This window comes from Balaenoptera borealis, assembly GCF_965194805.1.
Source record: "Balaenoptera borealis genome assembly, chromosome: 20".
Taxonomy (NCBI): Eukaryota; Metazoa; Chordata; class Mammalia; order Artiodactyla; family Balaenopteridae; genus Balaenoptera; species Balaenoptera borealis.
In genome coordinates this window covers 45,981,543-46,002,988 of record NC_138879.1, presented here as the reverse complement: position 1 = coordinate 46,002,988, position 21,446 = coordinate 45,981,543, and the positions used below count along the sequence as shown (strand labels likewise).

General features: G+C 35.5%; 1 protein-coding gene across 4 annotated transcripts in view; it reads right to left on the bottom strand.

Moving 5' to 3' along the window:
- TAOK1 (TAO kinase 1) overlaps positions 1–21,446 on the bottom strand; it is a 166,630-nt gene that overhangs the window by 97,050 nt on the left and 48,134 nt on the right. For all 4 annotated transcript variants that reach the window (XM_082372702.1, XM_082372700.1, XM_082372699.1 and 1 more), the window contains one exon: positions 8,549–8,770. In XM_082372702.1, the coding sequence (XP_082228828.1) occupies positions 8,549–8,680 (132 nt within the window). In that variant the 5' untranslated portion in view covers positions 8,681–8,770. The remainder of the gene's footprint in view (positions 1–8,548; positions 8,771–21,446) is intronic.

Sequence of the window (21,446 nt, the reverse complement as noted above, 5' to 3'; positions counted from 1 at the left end):
GTTGGAAGACTAAAGAGATAAGCAGAGCTTTCAGAAGACAAAAAGTGCTGGAGAGAAGGAGGTTGGAATTCAAACCCCACCAAACTGCTTGAGCTTTTTTTTTAAATAAATTTATTTATTTATTTATTTAATTTATTTTGGCTGTGTTGGGTCTTCGTTGCTGCGCACGGGCTTTCTCTAGTTGCAGCGAGTGGGGGCTACTCTTCGTTGCAGTGTGCAGGCTTCTCATTGCAGTGGCTTCTCTTGTGGAGCACGGGCTCTAGGCGTGTGGGCTTCAGTAATTGTGGCTCGCGGGCTCTAGAGCACAGGCTCAGTAGTTGTGGTGCACCGGCTTAGTTGCTCTGCGGCACGTGGGATCTTCCCAGCCCAGGGCTCAAACCCGTGTCCCCTGCAGTGGCAGGCGGATTCTTAATCACTGCGCCACCAGGGAAGCCCTGCTTGAGCTTTGATAAACACCCTAGACAGTCAGTTGGGATTCTAGAAGAGCCATGGTTTAAGAGTAAGGGCAAAGGCCTAGTAATAAGGGCAAAACTGACATCAACTAGCCCTAATAAAGCCTAAAACCAAGCCTCAAGGTGATTCAACACTATACTATCAGCTTACCAAAAGAAACCACAACTGTCTTTGAAGAAAAGTAGAACCATCCAAAACATCTACAAATTCTCCTCTACAAAGAAGAGTAACCAATCACAAATTGTAAGGCATGCTAAAAAGCAGACCAAATACTGAAAAGGAAAAAACTGGAAATATAAATAGGCCCAATGGGGACTCAAATACTGGAGTTACTGACAGTCTTAAAAAAAAAGGGGGGGGGGTACTTCCCTGTTGGTCCAGTGGCTAAGGCTCCAAGTTCCCAATGCAGGGGGCCTAGGTTTGATCCCTGGTCATGGAACTAGATCCCACAGGCTGCAACTAAGAATTTGCATGCCACAACTAAAGATCCCACATGCCGCGACTAAAGATTCCGCATGCCACAACTAAAAGATCCTGCACACCACAACTAAAAGATCTCGCATGCTGCAACTAAATAAATAAATAAATAAAGATCCCTCATGCCTCAATGAAGATCCCACACACTGCAACTAAGACCCAGAGCAGCCAAATAAATAAATAAAATATTAAAAAAAAAAGGGGGGAATCAAATGGACATTTTAGAAGTAAAATATATGAGAAAAACTTCACAAAACACAGGAGAAAGAGCTGAAATACTGTACAGTTTTTACATTGTTTGAGAAGTGGTAAAAGGGCTCATTTAAGTTAACTATAGTAAGTCAAGAATATATAGTATAATCTCTAGGGTAACAATTAATAATAAAGGACTGTATAACCAAAAGATTAATGTGAGAAAAAAATATATTAATCGTATCTTCTAAACTGCTGTAATCTGATGCTTTGACAGCTAGGGCCTTGCTAACAGGAAGAGACTACACTCCCAGAGCTAGCTAATTCCTAGAGAGAAAAAACAAGCACTTCTTTCATATACAAACCACAAATCCAAAGCCTGTATCTCCAATGACTTCACACTATGGGCCCCTACACCATATTCTAATCACCACAGGGCCGAGAACCAGACAACTAGGGACATCCCCTCTACCCACAGCCTGCTGAAATTAAAGTAGTTAATCCAAAACTTGCTTACCCTGCTTCACTTGTTTATTCCCACAGAAACCACAATAAAGGCTCTTGCCCATGCTTTTTCCCTTGCTTTCTCACTTATACCAGTGTTTCCCCAAGTGGCCCTCTCTGGCATGGCATGCCCTCTTCTCTTGGAATCTGTGAGTATAATAAACTATCTTTTCTTTTTTTTTTTTAAGACTTATTATTTTATTTATTTTTGGCTACATCGGGTCTTAGTTGTGCAGCACTCAGGCTTCCCTCTAGTTGTGGTGCGCAGGCTTAGTTGCCCCATGGCATGTGGGATCTTAGTTCCCTGACTAGGGATCGAACCCCTGTCCCCTGCATTGAAAGGGGGATTCTTTACCACTGGACCATCAGGGAAATCCCTAAACTATCTTTTCAATGGCAGTTGTTAACTGATCTTTGGTCTTTCCATACCTGAATTAAAACCTATATTTTAAAACAAAAGAACAATAAACACTTGATTAATTCAAAAGATAGCAAGAATGAGGAATAAAGAAAGAACAGATAGGACAAACAAAAATCAAATAGGAAAACAGACTTATGCCCAACTATGTTAGTAATAGCATCAAATATAGATGGGCAAAACACTCCAATTAAAACAAAGATGAGATAGAGAAAAAGCTCCTTGACATTGATCTTGGCAGCAATTTTCTGGATATGACACCCAAAGCACAAACAACAAAAGCAAAATTAAGTAAGTGGGACTGCATCAAATTAAAAAGCTTCTGCACAGCAAAAGAAACAATCAACAAAATGGAAGGGTAATCTATGGAATGGGAGAAAATATCTGCAAATCATGTATCTGATAAGGGGTTAATATCCAAAATATATACAGAACTCATAAAACTCAATAGCAAAAAACAAACAAAAACAAAAAACCAACCTAATTAAAATACAGGCAGAGGACCTGAATAGACATTTTTTCAAAGAAGACGTATGTCAACAGGTACATGAAAATATCACTAATCATTAGGGAAATGCAAATCAAAACCACAATGATATGTCACCTTACACCTGTCAGAATGGCTATTATGAAAAAGACAAGTGATAACAAGTGTTGGCAAGAGTGTGCAGTGGCCATAAACTGGTATGGCCACTATGGAAAACAGTATGGAGGCTCCTCAAAAAATTAAAAATAGAACTACCATATGATCCAGCAATCCTACTTCTGGATATATACCCAAATGAATGGGAATTGCAATTTGAAGAGATATCTGCACCTCCATGTTCATCACAGCATTATTCACAATAGTCAAGACATGGAAACAACCATATCTTGAAGTGTCCATCAAAGGAGGAATGGATTAAGAAGATGCAGTGTGTGCCCATACAAACAACAGAATATTATTCAGCCATGAAAAAGAAGAAAATTCTGCTGTTCGCAACAACCTGGATGAAACGTGAGGGCGTCATGCTATGTGAAATAAGTAAGACAGAGAAAGACAAATACTGTTTATTATCACTTATATGTGGAATCTAAAAAAGCTGAACTCAGAGAAACAGAGAATAGAGTGATGGTTACCAGGGGTTGGGGGTAGGGAAGATAATGATCAAAGGGTACAAGTTATAAGATTAACAAATTCTGGGAATCTAATGTACAACATGGGGATTACAACTAATAATACTTTATTATATACATGAAAGCTGCTAAAAGAGTAGATCATAAATGTTCTCACTACAAAAAGGAAATGGTAATTATGTGACGGGATGGAGGTGTTAGCTAATGATATAGTAGTAATCATTTTGCAATATATAAATGTATCAAATCAACACGCTGTACACCTTAAACTTACACAATGTTATATGTCAATTATATCACAATAAAAGTGGAAAAAAATTCGTGGAGGAAAAAACAACAAAGATGAGAAATACTTTAGAATAAAGTTCCAGAAATAATAAATGAAAAGGAAAAAGAAATACACTACATAAGCATTAGCCAAAGAAAGCTATCATTAATATCAAAGTAGATTTTAAAGCAAGAAATACTAAGAAAGGTAAAGAGTGGAATTTTAATGATAATGGGACAATTCAACAAGATACAATAATCCTAAATTTGTACATTCCCAGTAACATAGGTCAGAAATGTATAAAGTAAAACAAGATACAGCTAAAAAGCAAAATAGATAAATCCACTATCAGTGGAGATTTTTAAATACTGATAGAACACACAGACCAAAAACAAACTAGTAAAATCAGAAAGGACCCAAAAGATCTGAAGAATATAACCAACAAATGTTACCTACTTGACATACATAGATAATCACACCCAATCAACTGCAGAATATATATAATTTTCCAGTGCACATACTAGAAGAAAATATTCACAAAACATATATTGATTGACCAAGTATCCTGGAAATTCTACAAACTCAATTTAAAAAGAAAGCCCAATTTTCAAAAAATGGGCAAAATATTTGAACAGATACTTCCAAAGATACGTGAATGATCATTAAGTCTATGAAAAAGAGCTCAACATCATCAATCAGCAGGGAAACGTACATTAAAACCTAACTGAAATACAATTACACACCCACCAGAATAACTCAAATTAAAATGACTGTCAATATCTAATGCTGGCAAGGATATGGAGCAAAAAGAATTCTCATACACTGCAGATGGGAATGTAAACTTTCTACTTAGTGAAAAAGTCTGGCAATTGGCATAGAACTAAACATACACCTGCCCTATGATCCAACAACTCCAACAAATCTTAGGTATTTACTTAAAAGAAATGAAAGATTGGGTCCACAAAAAGACTTGTAAGTCAAAAGACTTTAAATCAAAAAAGGTTATAAAAAACAAAGAAGGACATTATTTATTAATAAAGGTTCACTACAGCAAGAAGGTATAACAATTATAAACATTTACACACCTATGGACAGATAAGTAAGTATATACAGTTCTACAATAATAGTTGGAGACTTCAATAACCCACTCATAATAAAGGAGAGGACAACCAGACAGAAGATAAGCAGGGAAATAGAGGACTTAACACAATAAACCAACTAGATCTAACAGAATATGCATTCTATACACAACAATAGAATACAGTCTTCTCAAGTGCACATGGGACATTTTTCAGGACAGACCATATGTTATGCCAAAAATCAAGTCTCAGTAGATTTTAAAAGATAGATATCATACAAAGTATCTTCTCTGACCTCAATGGGATAAAGTCAGAAATCAATAATGAAGATGGAAAAATGGAAAATTCACAAAATTGTAAAAATTAAACAGCACACTTTTAAACAACCAATGTATCAAAGAAGAAGTCACAAGGCATATTAGAAATACTGAGAGCTGAATTAATACAAAAATACAACATACCAAAACTTATGGAACCAAGTGAAAGAAGTGCTCAGGAGGAAATTTATAGCTATAAACACATTAAAAAAACAAGAAAGATCTCAAATTAACAACCTAACTTTACAACTTAAAAGCCAGAAAAAGAAAAACAAACTGAACTCAAAGCTAGCAGAAGGAAGGAAATAATAAAGATTAAAGCAGAGATAAGTGAAAGAATCAAAAAATAGAGAAAATCATTGAAATCAAAAGTTGGTTCTTCAAAAAGATCAACAAAATTGATAAACCTTTACCTACACAGACTAAGAAAAAAGAGAAGACCCAAATTACTACAATTAGAAATGGAAGTGGGAACATTACTACTGATTCTACAGAAATAAAAAGCATTATAAGAGTACTATGCAAACAAATTAGACAAAATGGGCAAACTCCTAAAAACAAAACCTACCAAGACTAAAGGATGAAAAAATAGAAAACCTGAATAGTATTACTTATTATTATTATTACTTACTATAACTAGTAAAGAGATTGAATAAGTCATCAAAAATTTCCCAAAAAAGAAAAGCCCTTAAATGAGAAAACAACCTGATTAAAAAATTGAGCCGAAGACCTTAACAGAGGTCTATATATCAGGTATATATCTGTATATATCAAAGAATATATACAGGTGGCAAATAAGCATTTGTAAAGATGGTCCACATCATATATTATCAGGGAAATGGAAATAACAATGAGATAACGCTACACACTAATTAGAACGGCCAAAATCTGGAACACTGATAGCACCAAAGGTTGGTGAGGATGTGGAACAACAGGAACTCTCATTCACTGCTGGTAGGAATGCAAAATGGAACAGCCACTTCAGAACATAGTTTGGCAGTTTCTTACAAAATTAAACATACTCTTACTTATCCAGCAATAGCACTTGGTATTTGCTTAAAGGAATTGAAAACTTACGTCTACACAAAAACCTGCACACAGAGCTTTTTTCAGGGCAGTGAAAATACTCTATATGATACTATAATGATACTTGTCATTATACATTTGTCCAAACCCAAAGAATGTACAAGACTAAGAATGAACCCTGATATAAACTATGATGAGTATGCTACGTCAATGTAGGTTCATCAGAACATGGTTCATTGAACAGTACAAAACATTGCTAAACAAAATTAAATAAGACCTAAATAAATGTTTAGAAAGACATGCTGCGTTCATGGATTGTAAGACTTAATATCGTTAAGATGCCAATACTACCAAACATGATCTACAGATTTAAACAATCCCTATCAAAATTCCAACAGGCTTTTTCACAGAAATGGAAAAGCTAGTCTTTAAATTCATATGGAATTGGGAGGGGTCCCAAATAGCCAAAACTGTCCTTAAAGAGAATAATAAAGTTATTCCTGATCTCAAACTCACTACAAAGCTACAGTAATCAAAACATGCTAGTAAAAAAAAAAATAAAAATGCTAGTATGCTAGTGTGGTACTAGCATAAAGACAAATGGAATAGAACAGAGAGTTCAGAAATAAATGTATACAATATGGCCAAGTGATTTGACAAGGATGTCAAGACAATTCAGTGGGGAACAACAGTCTCTTCAACAGATAGTACTGGGACAACTGGATTTCCATATGCAAAAAATGAAGTTGGACCTCCACCTCACAACATATACAAAAATTAACTCAAAATGGATCAATTACCTAAATAGAAGAGTTAAGACCATAAAACTCTTAGAAGAAAACACAGGGGTAAATCTTTATGACCTTGGATTTGGCTATGAATTCTTAGACATGATAGCAAAAGCATGAGCAACAAAAGAAAAAATAGATAAACTGGATTTCATTCAAAGTTTAAACTTTTGTATATCAAATGACATTATCAAGAAAGAGAAAAGATAAACTACAGAATGCGAGAAAATATTTTCAAATCATGTATCCAATAATTTAATATTCAAAATACATGAAGAACCCTTACGACTCAACAACAAAGAGACAAAAAAACCAACTTTTAAAACGGGCAAAAGACTTGAACAGACATTTCTCCAAAGAAGATACACAAATGGCCAATAGGCACATGAAAAAATGCTCGACATATGTCATTAGGGAAATGCAAATCAAAACTACAAGATACTACTGCAGACCTAGTAGGATGGCTAAAATCAAAATAACAGACAATAATAGGCATTTTCAAGGACATGGAGTAATTGGAACACTGGTACACTGCTGATGGGAATGGAAATGAAGCAGCCACTCTGGTGCAGTTTGACAGTTCCTCAAAAAGTTAAACATAGAATTACTATGTAATTCAGTATTTTCACTTCTAGGTACATACCAAAATTTGAAAACAGGGACTCAAACAGATACTTGTGCACCAATGTTCACTGTAGCATTTATTCACAATAGGCAAAAGGTAGACACAATCGAGTGCCCATCAACAGATGAATGGATAAACAAACCATGGTATATACAAATGGAATATTATTCAGCTATAAAAAGGAATGAAGTACTGATACATGCTACAACATCAAAGACCCACCAAGTGATTATGCTACACATTATGCTAAGTGAAATTAGCTATACATGAAAGTACAAATATTGTATGATTCCACTTATATGAAATATCTAGACTAGGCAAATTCATAGAGACAAAAGGTAGATTAGAGGTTACCACCGGCTGGGCAGAGGGGGAAATGAGGAGTTATTGCTAATAGATACAGAGCTTCTGTTTGGGGTGATGAAAAAGTTTTGAAAATAGATAGTGGTAATAATGGTTGTAAACATTGTGAGTATAATTAATGCCACAAATTGTACACTTAAAAATGGTTAAAATGGCAAATCTGGTGTTTTCTGGGTTTTTTTAAGTACAAAATACACACATACGGGGCTTCCCTGGTGGCACAGCGGTTGAGAATCTGCCTGCCAATGCAGGGGACACGGGTTCGGGCCCTGGTCTGGGAAGATCCCACATGCCGCGGAGCAACTAGGCCCATGAGCCACAATTACTGAGCCTGTGCGTCTGGAGCCTGTGCTCTGCAACAAGAGAGGCCGTGATAGTGAGAGGCCCGCGCACCGCGATGAAGAGTGGCCCCCGCTTGCCGCAACTAGAGAAAGCCCTCGCACAGAAACGAAGACCCAACACAGCCAAAAATAAATTAATTAATTAAAAAAAACAAAAAACAAACAAAAAAAAAACACACATACGCACACAAGAAAAAAAAACTTTGGTACATAGCCTTCTGCCAAATAATAATCCTAGATTTCCACAAAACTAAAACTCACTCCGTATGGAACTTTACAGAAGTCAGTGTTCTGCAATATTTAATTCTATAGCAATGCAAGTCATGTGACTCCTAAAAACAGTGTGCTAAAAATTCTAAACACTAAGTCAAAGCAAAATAATATTCGTTTCCATTTTTTCAATAATCCAAGAAACTCAATAAATAAAGCTATTTTCATATTATACACACACACACACATATGCAAGTGACTATAAAATGGACTATGGCCTCTGTCTGTCTCTTTATGTTATTGTTTTTCATTTTGCCAGGACTGGATTTTGAGTAAATCCTGGTCACTGACATTAAGCCTTTAACACTTACAAAATACACTGCTCCAAAGCTTCCATGGCCAATTTCTCTGAGATCTGTGAAGAGCTTCTCTGGATCTTCTTTGAAGAAGAGCTCTGCAATTTCAGGGTCCTTCAGGCTGCCCGCACGGTTAGTTGATGGCATCCTGCTGGGCAATCAGCTGTCTGATTCTAATTTTATATTGCTATCCCAATCCTTGGTTCATCTGTATGAATGAAGCCACGCTGGCATAAACTATTGTAGAGAAATAAGAAAAGAAAAAAGTCAGGAAAACCAAAAGGTGCTAAGAATAATTAGTATAAGATCATTTTCTGATAGCATATATAAAATTCTCTCAGGCCTAGAATTTCACTGAGAAGGAAGTGTGATCTACTAGTGCAGTAGTTCCTAAATCTGGCTCATCATCACAATCACCTGTGGTGCTTAAAAAAATGAGTCCTACTATATACACAGGGTAAGTTTTACCATACATATACTTTCAAATATTAAATAAATCTTTATATCTTGGAAGGCTTATCTAATCCTTATCTAATTCTGAGGTAGTGAGCCCATTGGCAGACAAGATAATAGAACACACAGACCATTAAAAAAACATGCATGATAATTTAAGATGTACCCGTAATAGGTTTCTAACAACAGGAAGATTCCCATCTATTAATGATTTTCAAATATAAGAAAATACACAAAGAATTTAACTCAGTTAGCTGTCTTTCTTTTCCTTTCAGATACCGTATGCCAGTGTTCAATCAACTCTAACACAAACATTCCAAAGAAAAATGCAGTGGGAGAAAGTAATGAATTTAATGAAGACAACTGCTTCCCCTGTAAACCTGACTCACATTAAAATATGGCCTTTATCAAATCTGCTTCATTAGATAAGTAGACATTACAGATAACCAATAAATTCCCTGGTGGTTCTGCTATCAGTTCCTCTATATCAGATACCCAATTTAAAAAATGGCTGTCATTACTGAGAAACTTCAGAACCTAGGTTCTGGAATGTTACTACCTGGATATGAATCCTGGCAACACTATTTATAAGCTGTGAACTTGAATAGCCTTATTTTCCTAATCTGTAAAGCGAAAATAATATCCTACCTAATACAGTGGTTCTGAAGGTTAAATGAGTTAATAAATACAAGCATAGACTAGTACTCAGGCATAGTAAGCACTATATTAAATGTCAGCTATTTTAACCTAAATAAATTCACCAATCAAAAAAAAAGAAAACCCTCCAAAATGTATTTCATTTGCCTCCTAATTGATTTCATTAGACTCTAGTCAATTCTCCCCCACTTCACACAACTTTTAAGCAGGTAACTACTGGTCTCATTTTTAGTGAAGTCAGCTGAACCAATTTTAATTCTTGGTAGAAAACTTCTTTGTAACTACATAAAACATATTTACATGTCTTTTGTACCTCCTTAAATTAACACTCCACTGCAATAAAAACATTTAAATTATTAATTTGTATTTCATTTCTAACACACTTTCTAGGCTGCCCCATATACATTTACCAATTTTCCTGCTCTGCAAGTTCCCTGCAAAGTGTTTCAATTATAGTTCTAAGAATATGTGATCGTAGAAGATTGAACTAAATTCCATAAAAAGTATTATTATTCAATTAATCCACCTGTTTTTAAAAAACCTGCAGTGTTACTTAAGACTTATTTAAGAACTCTGAATGATCAAGTTATAGTACCTTTATTACAAGAATTATTTTACATTAAAATTCTCTAACCAGTTCCAGGATTTGCATATTCCTATCTGCCTAACGAATTCCCACTCAAAATCTTTCAAGATTTAGATTAAATGTAATGTTTAAAATTTTAACTAGACAGGTAGGCACAATGTGTCTCATTCATCTTTATATTACCTGTCTACATCCTACACCATACCTCCGACAGTTAATATTACATAAATATTTGTTGAACTAAAAGAATACTTAATTCTTCTTTAACACCCCTTAAAATGATTTCGCTTCCACAAATATTTACCAAATAGTATACATGAGAGTATGATATACGAAATATTAAAGTTAATAGTAGAGAAACAGAGTAAATTCATAAGGACAGCACCCTCCAGAAAATCAGAGAAAAAAGAAATGAAGGAACTGGAAAATCTGCTGTACCAAATACCAAAAGATAATACAAATCTATTGCTATCAGTAGAATGTTAAAATAAGACAAGTAAATCATTAATCTAAAAGAGTCCAGAAACAAACCCATGTATGTGTATCTCGGAATTTAGCATACAATTAAAGGAGAAGAAATAAATTTTGTTAAGAAAACTAAGAACCCATTCGGAAAAAATTATAAAAATTATATAATGATATCCCTATCACATACCTTATATAACCATTACTGCTAAATGGCTTAAACAAACCTCTCAAATCAATGAGGAAAAAAAAGTATTTGATAAAAGTAAGTGTTGTTGGGAGACCCCAATAGCTATTTGGAAAAAAATAAAATAACACCTGTTCCTCAAACTAAATATCAGAATTACATATGGGTCAGAAATGCAAAAATTAGAAAAATGAAACTATATAAGTACTAGTAGGAAATGTAAGTTCCTCTGTAATCAGGGAATGAAGAAACTTTCCTAACTATGATCCAAATCCAGAACAATAAGGAAAAAGACTGATATATTTAACAGGATAAAAAAAAAAAACTTCGGAGGAGGGGCCATGGAAAAAGACACTCCAGACAAAAAGGACAAATGATAAACTTGGAAAAAAAATGTTTGAAACTTACGTTTACAAAGGGTTAGTATTCCTAATATGTAAAGAATTTCAAAAAAACAAGACAATAACCTGACATTCTTACATTCTTAATATGTAGTTTCTAAAAACAGCACACACACCCCCCCCCCAAGAAAACACCACCACCACCACCACCAACCCGGAGGAGATATGGGTAGTTCACAGAAAAGAAAAAAAAAAAAAAAAAAGAAAGAAACAACCATGAAATCTATGAAAATACGTTCAACATCACTCAAAGTATAAGAAATACAAATTAAAACTATCCTAAGATTTCATTTTGTACCTATGAGAATGACAAAAATTCACCACACACTGGTGGTGGGGTGGAAGAGAAATATGCACTCTCATATAGTAGCAGTGGTAATGCAAAAACAGTACAAAACCTGTGGAGAAAAATCTAGCAAAATCAAATATGCACTTACCATTTCACACAAAAATCCCACTTAAAGAATCCAGATCAAAAATACTTATACAAAATATAAGAAATGATAAATGTACACAGTGAGCAACTAGGGGAATCCCCTGGCAGTCCAGTGCTTAGGACTCCTCGCTTCCAACTGCAGGGGGCCCAGGTTTAATCTCTGGTCAGGGAACTAAGACCCCATAAGCCATGCAGATGTCCAAAAAAATAAAAAGATCAAAAAAAACAAAGTGAAGAACTGGAACTCATTACATTGTGGATGGGAATTTTAAATGATACAACCATTCTGGAAAACTGTTTAACAGATGCTTATCAAGTTAAATAAACATTTATTATGTGATGGAACAGTTCCTTAACTAGTTATCACTTACTCAAAAGTAATGAAAACAAAAGGCACACAAAAAGACTTATACACAGCAGCTTTATTCATAATAGCCCAAAACTGCATATAATACAAACGTCTATCAACAAATATATGTATAATAAAATTGTGATATATTCTCACAATGAAATTCTTTTCACAGCAATAAAAAGGAATAAAACTACTGATCCATGCAGCAACCCAGGTGAATTTCAAAAGCATTATGCTCCAGCAAAAAAAGCCAGAAACCAAACAGTAAAAACTGTATGATTCTCCTGAAAAATTCTCAAATAGGCAAAACTAGTATTGCGACAGAGTCACGGTTGTTTGGGGCCAGTTGGGGAAAGAAAAGGGGAACTGACCACAAAAGGGCTCACAAGGACTTTCTGGGGTAATAGAATCTTCTATTAGACTGCAGCAGTGAATTACTCTTGTCAAAACTCCAACTATATTAAAATAGATGCCTTTATGTATATTATACCTCAATTAAAGTAATAACTTTAAAAAATTAAATAAATGTCTTAAAATCTAAGATAAATATATGTAGGGACTTCCCTGGTGGTCCAGTGGTTAACACTCCACACTCGCAAGGCCGAGGGCCCGGGTTCGATCCTTGGTCAGAAACTAAAATCCCACATACTGCAAGTAGAAAAGCCCGCGTGCCGCAACGAAGACCCAGCACAGCCAAAAATTAATTAACTAATTTTAAAGATATATATATATATGTGTATATAAAAAATATATAAATATATGTGTATATATACGTATTTTTATATATATAAAAGATATATATATAGCAAATTTATAAACAAGGTATGGAAGGATGTGTATTAAAATGTTATTATTCTCTCTGATAAAGTAGGGCTGTGAAGAGCATTACTTGTTAACCTAGACATCTATATTACCTGAATTTTTATAGCAACCACTTTCAAAATTTAAAAAAATTTTAAATTTGAGAAAAATAAAATAGAATATTTTTTAGACTAGAAGAATACATACTCCAACTAGAGAGAACATCCAAAAGGCTATTAGTACTTTAACTTACAAAAGACTAATGCATTAAAAAAATCTGTATATCAAAAAATTGAGTTGAACGCAAAAACTGAAACATCCGGAGCACACAAAATTAAGCGTCATTATTATTCCTTAAAGATAGAGATATCATCCAAATCACTGAGCAAATACCTAATCCACCAAAATATAAATGGCCAAAGGATATATATCAACATGCCATAAACAGGCAATACAAATGACTGGGGAGAGAAGTCAAAACTTGAAGAATAATGGGTATGGCCATGAGTTTTCTGATTCCATTTTCCTCCTTTATCTCCTGTCTCTGACAGAAAAGTGTGGCCTCAGTTACAAAACTATGTTCAGTGTGCTGACAAGAAAACAAAGAAATTCTCCCCCTGTCCAAAGGACCAGGAAAAGGGAACCCTGTGATCTGGAGATTGTGGGGGGAAATGCCTTCTTTTGGTCTTTTCTTTTTTCTCTCCTCAGCCATAGAATTGCACTGCCCCAGCAATAGAAAAACCCAATGAGAAAACCAATCTCTCCAGCCAGAAAAACTGGGAAAACAGGCTCTCTGTCATCCAAAAAGTATTAGGGGAATTCCCATTATTTTTTTTCCTCCTCTCTCTTCTTTCCCCACTTCACTTAAGGGCAGCCCCAGTTATGGAGAACTGTACAATGCAGAGGTCTAAAAGCTCTGAGAGAAAACTGTCTTTCTGGAACTGGGAAAAAGGCCACTGGAAACTGAAGAGTATGGGGGAAATCATGGAGAGGAGAGAGCTGGAAAAGAGATCCCCTAATTCTGTGTATAAACCAATACAAATAATGATTTACCTTTGTGTAAAACAGACTCAAAGAGGTGCAGCAAAGGCTACGCTAAAGAGAACTAATCTATGATATAAACCACTGCCCAAGTCCCAGACTATCACTGAGAGGCACAATGCAGGGCAAATCCAAAGAGCACAACAAAGGCTTTGTAAACAGAACTGATATTAGAGCCACCACCCACAGAAAGTGAGACAACTTGCCATCTAAACTGGTAGGTGTCTGCTAAAACAAACAAACAAATCAACACTCTCCAGAGGATAGTAACAGAATCAGAAATGACAATACTCAAAATGTCCAAGACAAGGGAAAAGAGGAGCAACAGATGCTTATTCTGAGATGACGCATGTTGGAATTATCACATAAAGACTTTTTTTTTGGCTGCGTTGGGTCTTCGTTGCTGTGCTCGCGCTTTCTCTAGTTGCAGCGAGTGGGGGTTACTCTTTGTTGCGGTGCATGGGCTTCTCATTCTGGTGGCTTCTCTTGTTGTGGAGCCCAGGCTCTGGCTATGTGGGCTTCAGTAGTTGTAGCAATGTGGGCTCAGTAGTTGTGGTGCATGGCCTTTAGGGCACGTGGGCTTCAGTAGTTGTGTGCGGGCTCAGTAGTTGTGGCTGGCAGGCTCTAGAGCGCAGCCTCAGTAGTTGTGGCACACGGGCTTAGCTGCTCTGCAGCATGTGGGATCTTCCTGGACATGGGCTCGAACCCACATCCCCTGCATTGGCAGGCGGATTCTTAACCACTGCGCCACCAGGGAAATCCCCACATAAAGACGTTAAAGCGGCTATTATAATCATAATAAATGAGGTGATGGTTAACACTCTTGAAACAACTGAAAAGACAAATTCTCAGAAGAGAAAGAGAAACTATAAAAAAAAGAACCTCATGGGAAATTCAGAACTGAAAAATACAGTATCAGAAATTTAAAAAAAAAATCATTGCATGGGGTCAACCACAGAACATAGATGATAGAGGAAAGAGTCAGTAAACTTGGAGAGAGAGCAAATGATATTATCTAAATTGAGGAAAAGAAAAAATGACTGAATGAAATGAATGGAGCCTTAGTGACTCACAGGACAATATCAAATTGTCTAAGTTTCACATCACTGGCATTCATATAAGGAGAGGAAAAATAAATTGGCAGAGAAAAAAAACTTTCTTGGTAATGGCAGAAAACGTCCCAGATTTGACAAAAGATATAAATTTAGAGATTCAAGAAGCTCAGTAAACCCCAAACAGGAAAAATTCAAAGAAAATCAGGCCTAGACACATCATAATCAAAATGTTAAAAAACAAAAATAAACAAAAATTTGAATGACCACAGATTTTCATAAAAAACAATGAAGTCCACAGAAAGTAGAATAATAGCTTTTAAAAGTGATAAAAGGAAAGAACTGCCAACCCAGAACAGAATCCTTTATCTACCTTCTTTAGGAATGAAAGCCAAAAAAGAGAGAGAGAGAGATTGAGATTCTTACCTAAGGGAAAACTAAGAGAATCCGTTCCCAGCAGATCTGCTCTAAAAGAAATGCAAAATATTAAATAAAAGAAATCTAGAGTGGCTATATTAATATCAGACAAAACAGACTTCAGAACTAGGAAAATCCCAAGGGATAAGGAAGGACATTACATAATGATAGGATTCCACTATCAAATCCTAAATTTGTATTCACCTGACTGACAAAAGAGCTGCAAATAAAATGAAGCAAAATTGATACAATTGAAAAGAGAAGTAAGACAAGTCTATAATTATACTGGGAGACTCCAACACTCCTCTCAGAAATTTAAAGAAAAAGTAGTCTGAAAACACACAGAACAACACTGTAGAACACCACTACCAATCAACCTGACCTAATGACATTTCCAGAATACTACACCTGACAGAATATACATTCTTTTCAAGTGCATATATGATAATCCCACAGAGAGATCATATTCTGAGCCATAAAACATATCTTAAGTGTGAAAATTTTCAATTCATATAAAATAAGTAATCTGACCATAGTGTAATTAAGCTTAAAATCAGTAACAGAAAGATAACTTAAAAAAAAAAATTTATTTTGAGATGTCTCATGTTGGAATTATCACATAAAGACTTTTTTTTTTTCCAAGTAACCCATGGTTCAATAAAGAAGTTTCAAGGAAAATTAGAAAAGAATGAGTTGAGTGAAAATAAAAATACAACATAAAACTTGTAGGATACAGCTAATGCAGTGTTTACATAGAAACACTGATTCTGTATTGGAAAAACAAGACAGATCTCAAACCAATAATCTAAGCCTCCATCTTAAGGATCTAGAAAGAGAAAAGTAAATAAAACCAAAAATAAATGAAAGGAAGTAACACTAAAGAAGAGAGTAGAAATCAATGAAATTAGAAAACAAAAAGCCAATAGAGAAAAATCAATAAAACCAAAAGCTGGGGCTTCCCTGGTGGCGCAGTGGTTGAGAATCTGCCTGCCAATGCAGGGGACACAGGTTCGAGCCCTGGTCTGGGAAGATCCCACATGCCGCGGAGCAACTGGGCCCGTGAGCCACAACTACTGAGCCTGCACGTCTGGAGCCTGTGCTCCACAACAAGAGAGGCCGCGATAGTAAGAGGCCCACGCACCGCAATGAAGAGTGGCCTCCGCTCGCCGCAACTAAAGAAAGCCCTCGCACACAAACGAAGACCCAACACAGCCAAAAATAAATAAATAAATTTATAAAACCAAAAGCTGGTTTTTGGTGTGTGGGTTGGGGGGACAGGACAGCGGGATCAATAACACTGAAACCTCTGCCCAACTAACCAAGGAAAACAAGAACAGAATCAAATTATCAAAAACAGAAATCAAAGGGGGGAATATTACCATAGACCCTATGACATTAAAAGGGATAAGGAAATACAATGAACAGCTCTAAGCTGATAAATTTGATAACACAGATGAAGTACTTGACAGATATAAACTACCAAAACTCAATCAAGAAGAAATAATCAAGAATAGGTAAGAATAGACATATGTATATAAAGAAGTTAAATTCAAATATTTTCACATAGAAAACTCCAGTCCATTGAAACTAGACAGTTTCATTGTCAAATTCTATCAAACATTAAAAGAATAATACCAATTCTACATAACCTCTTCAAATTATAAGAGAGAACATTCCCAATTAATCTTATGAGGCCACAATTACCCTATCAATACCAGACAAGAACATTAGAAAAAAAAAAAGGGAAAATTTCTGACTAATATCCTTCATGAAGATAATAGCTAAAATCCTCAACAAAAGATTAGCAAATCACAGCAACATGGATGCAACTCGAGATTATCATACTAAGCGAAGTTAAGTCAGAAAGAGAAAGACAAATACCATATGGTATCATTTATATGTGGAATCTAAAAGATGACACACACACACAAAAATAAATAAATAAATAAATAAATAAAATAAAAGATGACACAGGGACTTCCCTGGTGGTCCAGTGGTTTATTAGACTCTGCGCTCCCAATACAGGGGGTCTGGGTTTGATCCCTGGTCAGGGAACTAGATCCCGCATGCCACAACAAAGATTCTGCATACTGCAACTAAGACCCAGTGCAGCCAAATAAATAAATATTTTTTTAAAAAATAACTAAAAAATAAAAGATGACACAAATGAACCTATCTATGAAAAAGGAACAGAATCAGGGACAGAGAAAATAGACCGGTGGTTGCCAAGGGGGAGGGGGGTGGGAGAGGGTTGCATTGGGAGTTTGGGATTAGCATATGCAAACTGATATACATAGAATGGATAAACAACAAGGTCCTACTGTATAGCACAGGGAACTATATTCAATATCCTGTGATAAACCATAATGGAAAAGAATATGAAAAAGAATGTATATATATGTATAACTGAGTCACTTTGCTGTACAGCAGTAATTAACACAACATTGTAATTCAACTATACTTCAATAAAATATGTTTTTAAATTAGCAAATCAAATCCAGAAATATATAAAAATGATACTACATCACAACTAAGTAGCATTTATCCCAGAAATGCAAGGCTGATTCAGCAGTCAAAAATTAACATAATTCTCCCATTCTAAACAGACTAAAGAAGAAAAAACACAGGATCATATCAACAGAGGCAGAAAAAGGATTTCACAAATTCAACATCCATTCATGGCAAATACTCTCAAAAAACTAGGGATAGAAGGAAACAGCATTAACCTGGTTAATGCTATCTACAAAAAACCTACAACTAACACCATACTTAATGATTAAAGATGGAAAGTTTTCCCCTAAAGATACAGGGAAAGCAAGGTAAGAATCTCCACTATAATCACTCCTATTCAACATCACACTAGAAGTTTTATAAGTAAAGAAAAAGAAAGAAAAGGAATACATAACAGAAAGGAAGGAAAAAACCATCTCTAGTTGCAGACATTATTGTATACACAAAAAAACCCCAAGGAACATACAAAACAGCAAAGGAAGAAAATGGAATATTTAGATATAAGTCTAAAATATTTGAGTAGAATTTATATAGTAAGAACAATAAAACCCTGATGAAATAAATCAAAGTTGACTAAACAGATGTACCACGTTCATGAACTGAATGATTCAATATTGTTATAAGGTCAATCCTCCCCAAACTGATTTAAAAATTCGACGATTCATAGATTCAAAACAATCTCAATCAAAATCCAACAGAATTTTTTTGTACATATCAAAAAACTGATTGTAAAATGTTCATAAAAAGGCAAAGAATCGGGCTTCCCTGGTGGCACAGTGGTTGAGAATCTGCCTGCTAATGCAGGGGACACGGGTTTGAGCCCTGGTCTAGGAAGATCCCACATGCCGCAGAGCAACTGGGCCCGTGAGTCACAATTGCTGAGCCTGCAGGTCTGGAGCCTGTGCTCCGCAACAGGAAAGGCCACGATGGTGAGAGGCCCCCGCTTGCCACAACTAGAGAAAGCCCTCACAAAGAAACGAAGACCCAACACAGCCATAAATAAATAGATAAAATTTAAAACACAACAGAGCCAAAAAAAAAAAAAAAAAGGCAAAGAATCCAAATCAGTCAAGACAATTTTTTTTTAATGTATTTATTTATTTATTTTTGGCTGGGTTGGGTCTTCGTTGCTGCATGTGGGCTTCTCTCTAGTTGTGGCGAGCGGGGGCTACTCTTTTTTGCGGTGCACGGGCTTCTCACTGCGGTGGCTTCTCGTTGCGGAGCATGGGCTCTAGGTGTGCGGACTTCAGTAGTTGCGGCGTGTGGGCTCAGTAGTTGTGGCTCTCGGGCTCTAGCGCGCAGGCTCAATAGTTGTGGCGCACGGGCTTAGTTGCTCCGTGGCATGTGGGATCTTCCCAGACCAGGGATCAAACCCGCGTCCCCTGCACTGGCAGGCGGATGCTTAACCACTGCGCCACCAGGAAAGTCCCTGGTCAACTGATTTTTGACAAAGGTACAACAGAGAAAAAAGATTACCTTTTTTGAAAAATGGTGTCATAGCAACTGGACATCCATATGTATAAAAATGAACTCTGACTCATACCTCACACCTTACAGAAAAATTAAGTCCAAACATGGTTCATTTATCTCAATGTTAAAAAGTTAACGCTACAAAACGTTTAGAAGAAATCACAGGAGAAAATCTTTGTAACCTTAGGTTAGTTAAAGAGTTCTTAGATTTGACACCAGAAGTATAATCTATAAAAGTCAAAACTGATCATTTGGACTTCATCAAAATCAAAAACTTTTACTCTCGCAAAGGACACTTTTAAAAGAAAAGAATGAAGTCAAGCCAAAGACTGGGAAACATTATTTCAAGTCACATATCTCAAAATAGATAAAATATATAAATATACAAAGAACTCTCAAAACTCAATAATGGAGTAGAGACATGCATACTTGAATGATAAAACTATAAAGAAACTCCCAGATGTTGTCACTATAAAAGTCATGATAGTGGTTACTTTAGGGGAAAGGGGGAGTTGTGATTGGGAAGAGACACATGGAGGAACTTCTGGAATGGCTGGCAAAGTTCTATTTCTTGCCTTAGATACGGGATTTCATTTACAATAGTTCATTAAACAAATTCATTTGTTTTGTGAATTTTCTATATCTGTGTTTGATTTTACTCCCCCAAAACTTAGCTACTGATAGCCTACTGTTGAACAGAAGCCTTACTGATAACATAAAGTCAATTAACACATACTTTGTATGTTGTATATATTATACACTATATTCTTACAATGAAGTAAGCTAGAGAAAAGGAAATGTTATTAAGAAAATCATGAGGAAGAGAAAATACATTGACAGTACATACATGTATTTACTGAAAAAATCTGCATAGAAGTGGACCCGTGCAGTTCAAGTCCATGTTGTTTGAGACTCAACTGTAGTTTTTGCAAAGAGGGCGATACAACAAAATCATATGGATTATTTTTACGTAATTATGGCTGGTATTCTGAAAAACATTCACAAGTCTATAGCTTTCTTACGTTCCAAATTGTGAACAATAATCATATGTTTGATTTCTACAACCAGGAAAAAAGATTAAAAAATCCAACAACATTTGTGTATGTTCTTTGGATTGTTAGAAGACAGAAGAGATGAACATAAAATGTATAAAAAGTGAGAACACCAATAAAGTTAGAAATCCCTGAAATTTTCTATACATCCTCAAATTTCCAAAAGTAAAGTACTTTATTATAAAAATCAGCACCATCCTGGTTGCCCTGTACCCATGCAGAACATCGCTACAATAGAGTCATCAATGTAAAGCTGACAAAGCTACTTGATTTGAATCTTGTCCATTTTTAAAAGCTGTTATGAAAAACTAGGAAAAGAAAACAGCACAGAGGAACTTTCACAGCAACCCTAATCATAAACTCCATAATTTCTGCTGAACGTGAATATTAGGTACATGAATACCCAAAGTACAGGACTAATACAGCTTGATAAACTACAGATCAGGCTTAAAAGATATAAATATTTGTAAAAAGTTCTTAAAGGTACTATGAGACTGCATATACAATCTTCTTCAAAAAAACCCAAGAAACAGGCTATTAGGTTACATTTTAAAGATACCTAATCTGTCCTTCGGGGAAAATATCATTATTGTAACTCACCATATCCTTCCTACTAAAAGAGAACAGTAAAAGACATTAACAATCCTATAAACAGCAAATGAGATCTAATTTGTTTCTGGTTCCACAAAAACAGACCAGAGAAGCATATCATTTATTAGGCTACTGAGGGCTGAATGTAAAAGATACACAATTTTTGTAGGTGATACCATTTTATTCAATCCTAAAACAAAGATCGCTAAGAAAGCTGATGAAACTAGAATAAAAACCCAATATACTTTAAAATCTCAGACCCAAATAGGATTTTCAGAACTAAGTAACAGCTCCACATTTGCAAACCACAGTCAAATAATTGACAATAACATCAGTCAAGCCACAGAAAGAAGATGGGGGAAGGGTGCTGATAATCACAGCATATTCAGTATTACTTGAGGAATGCTCCTTGGAGGAATGGTGATGATGTCATAGTATTCC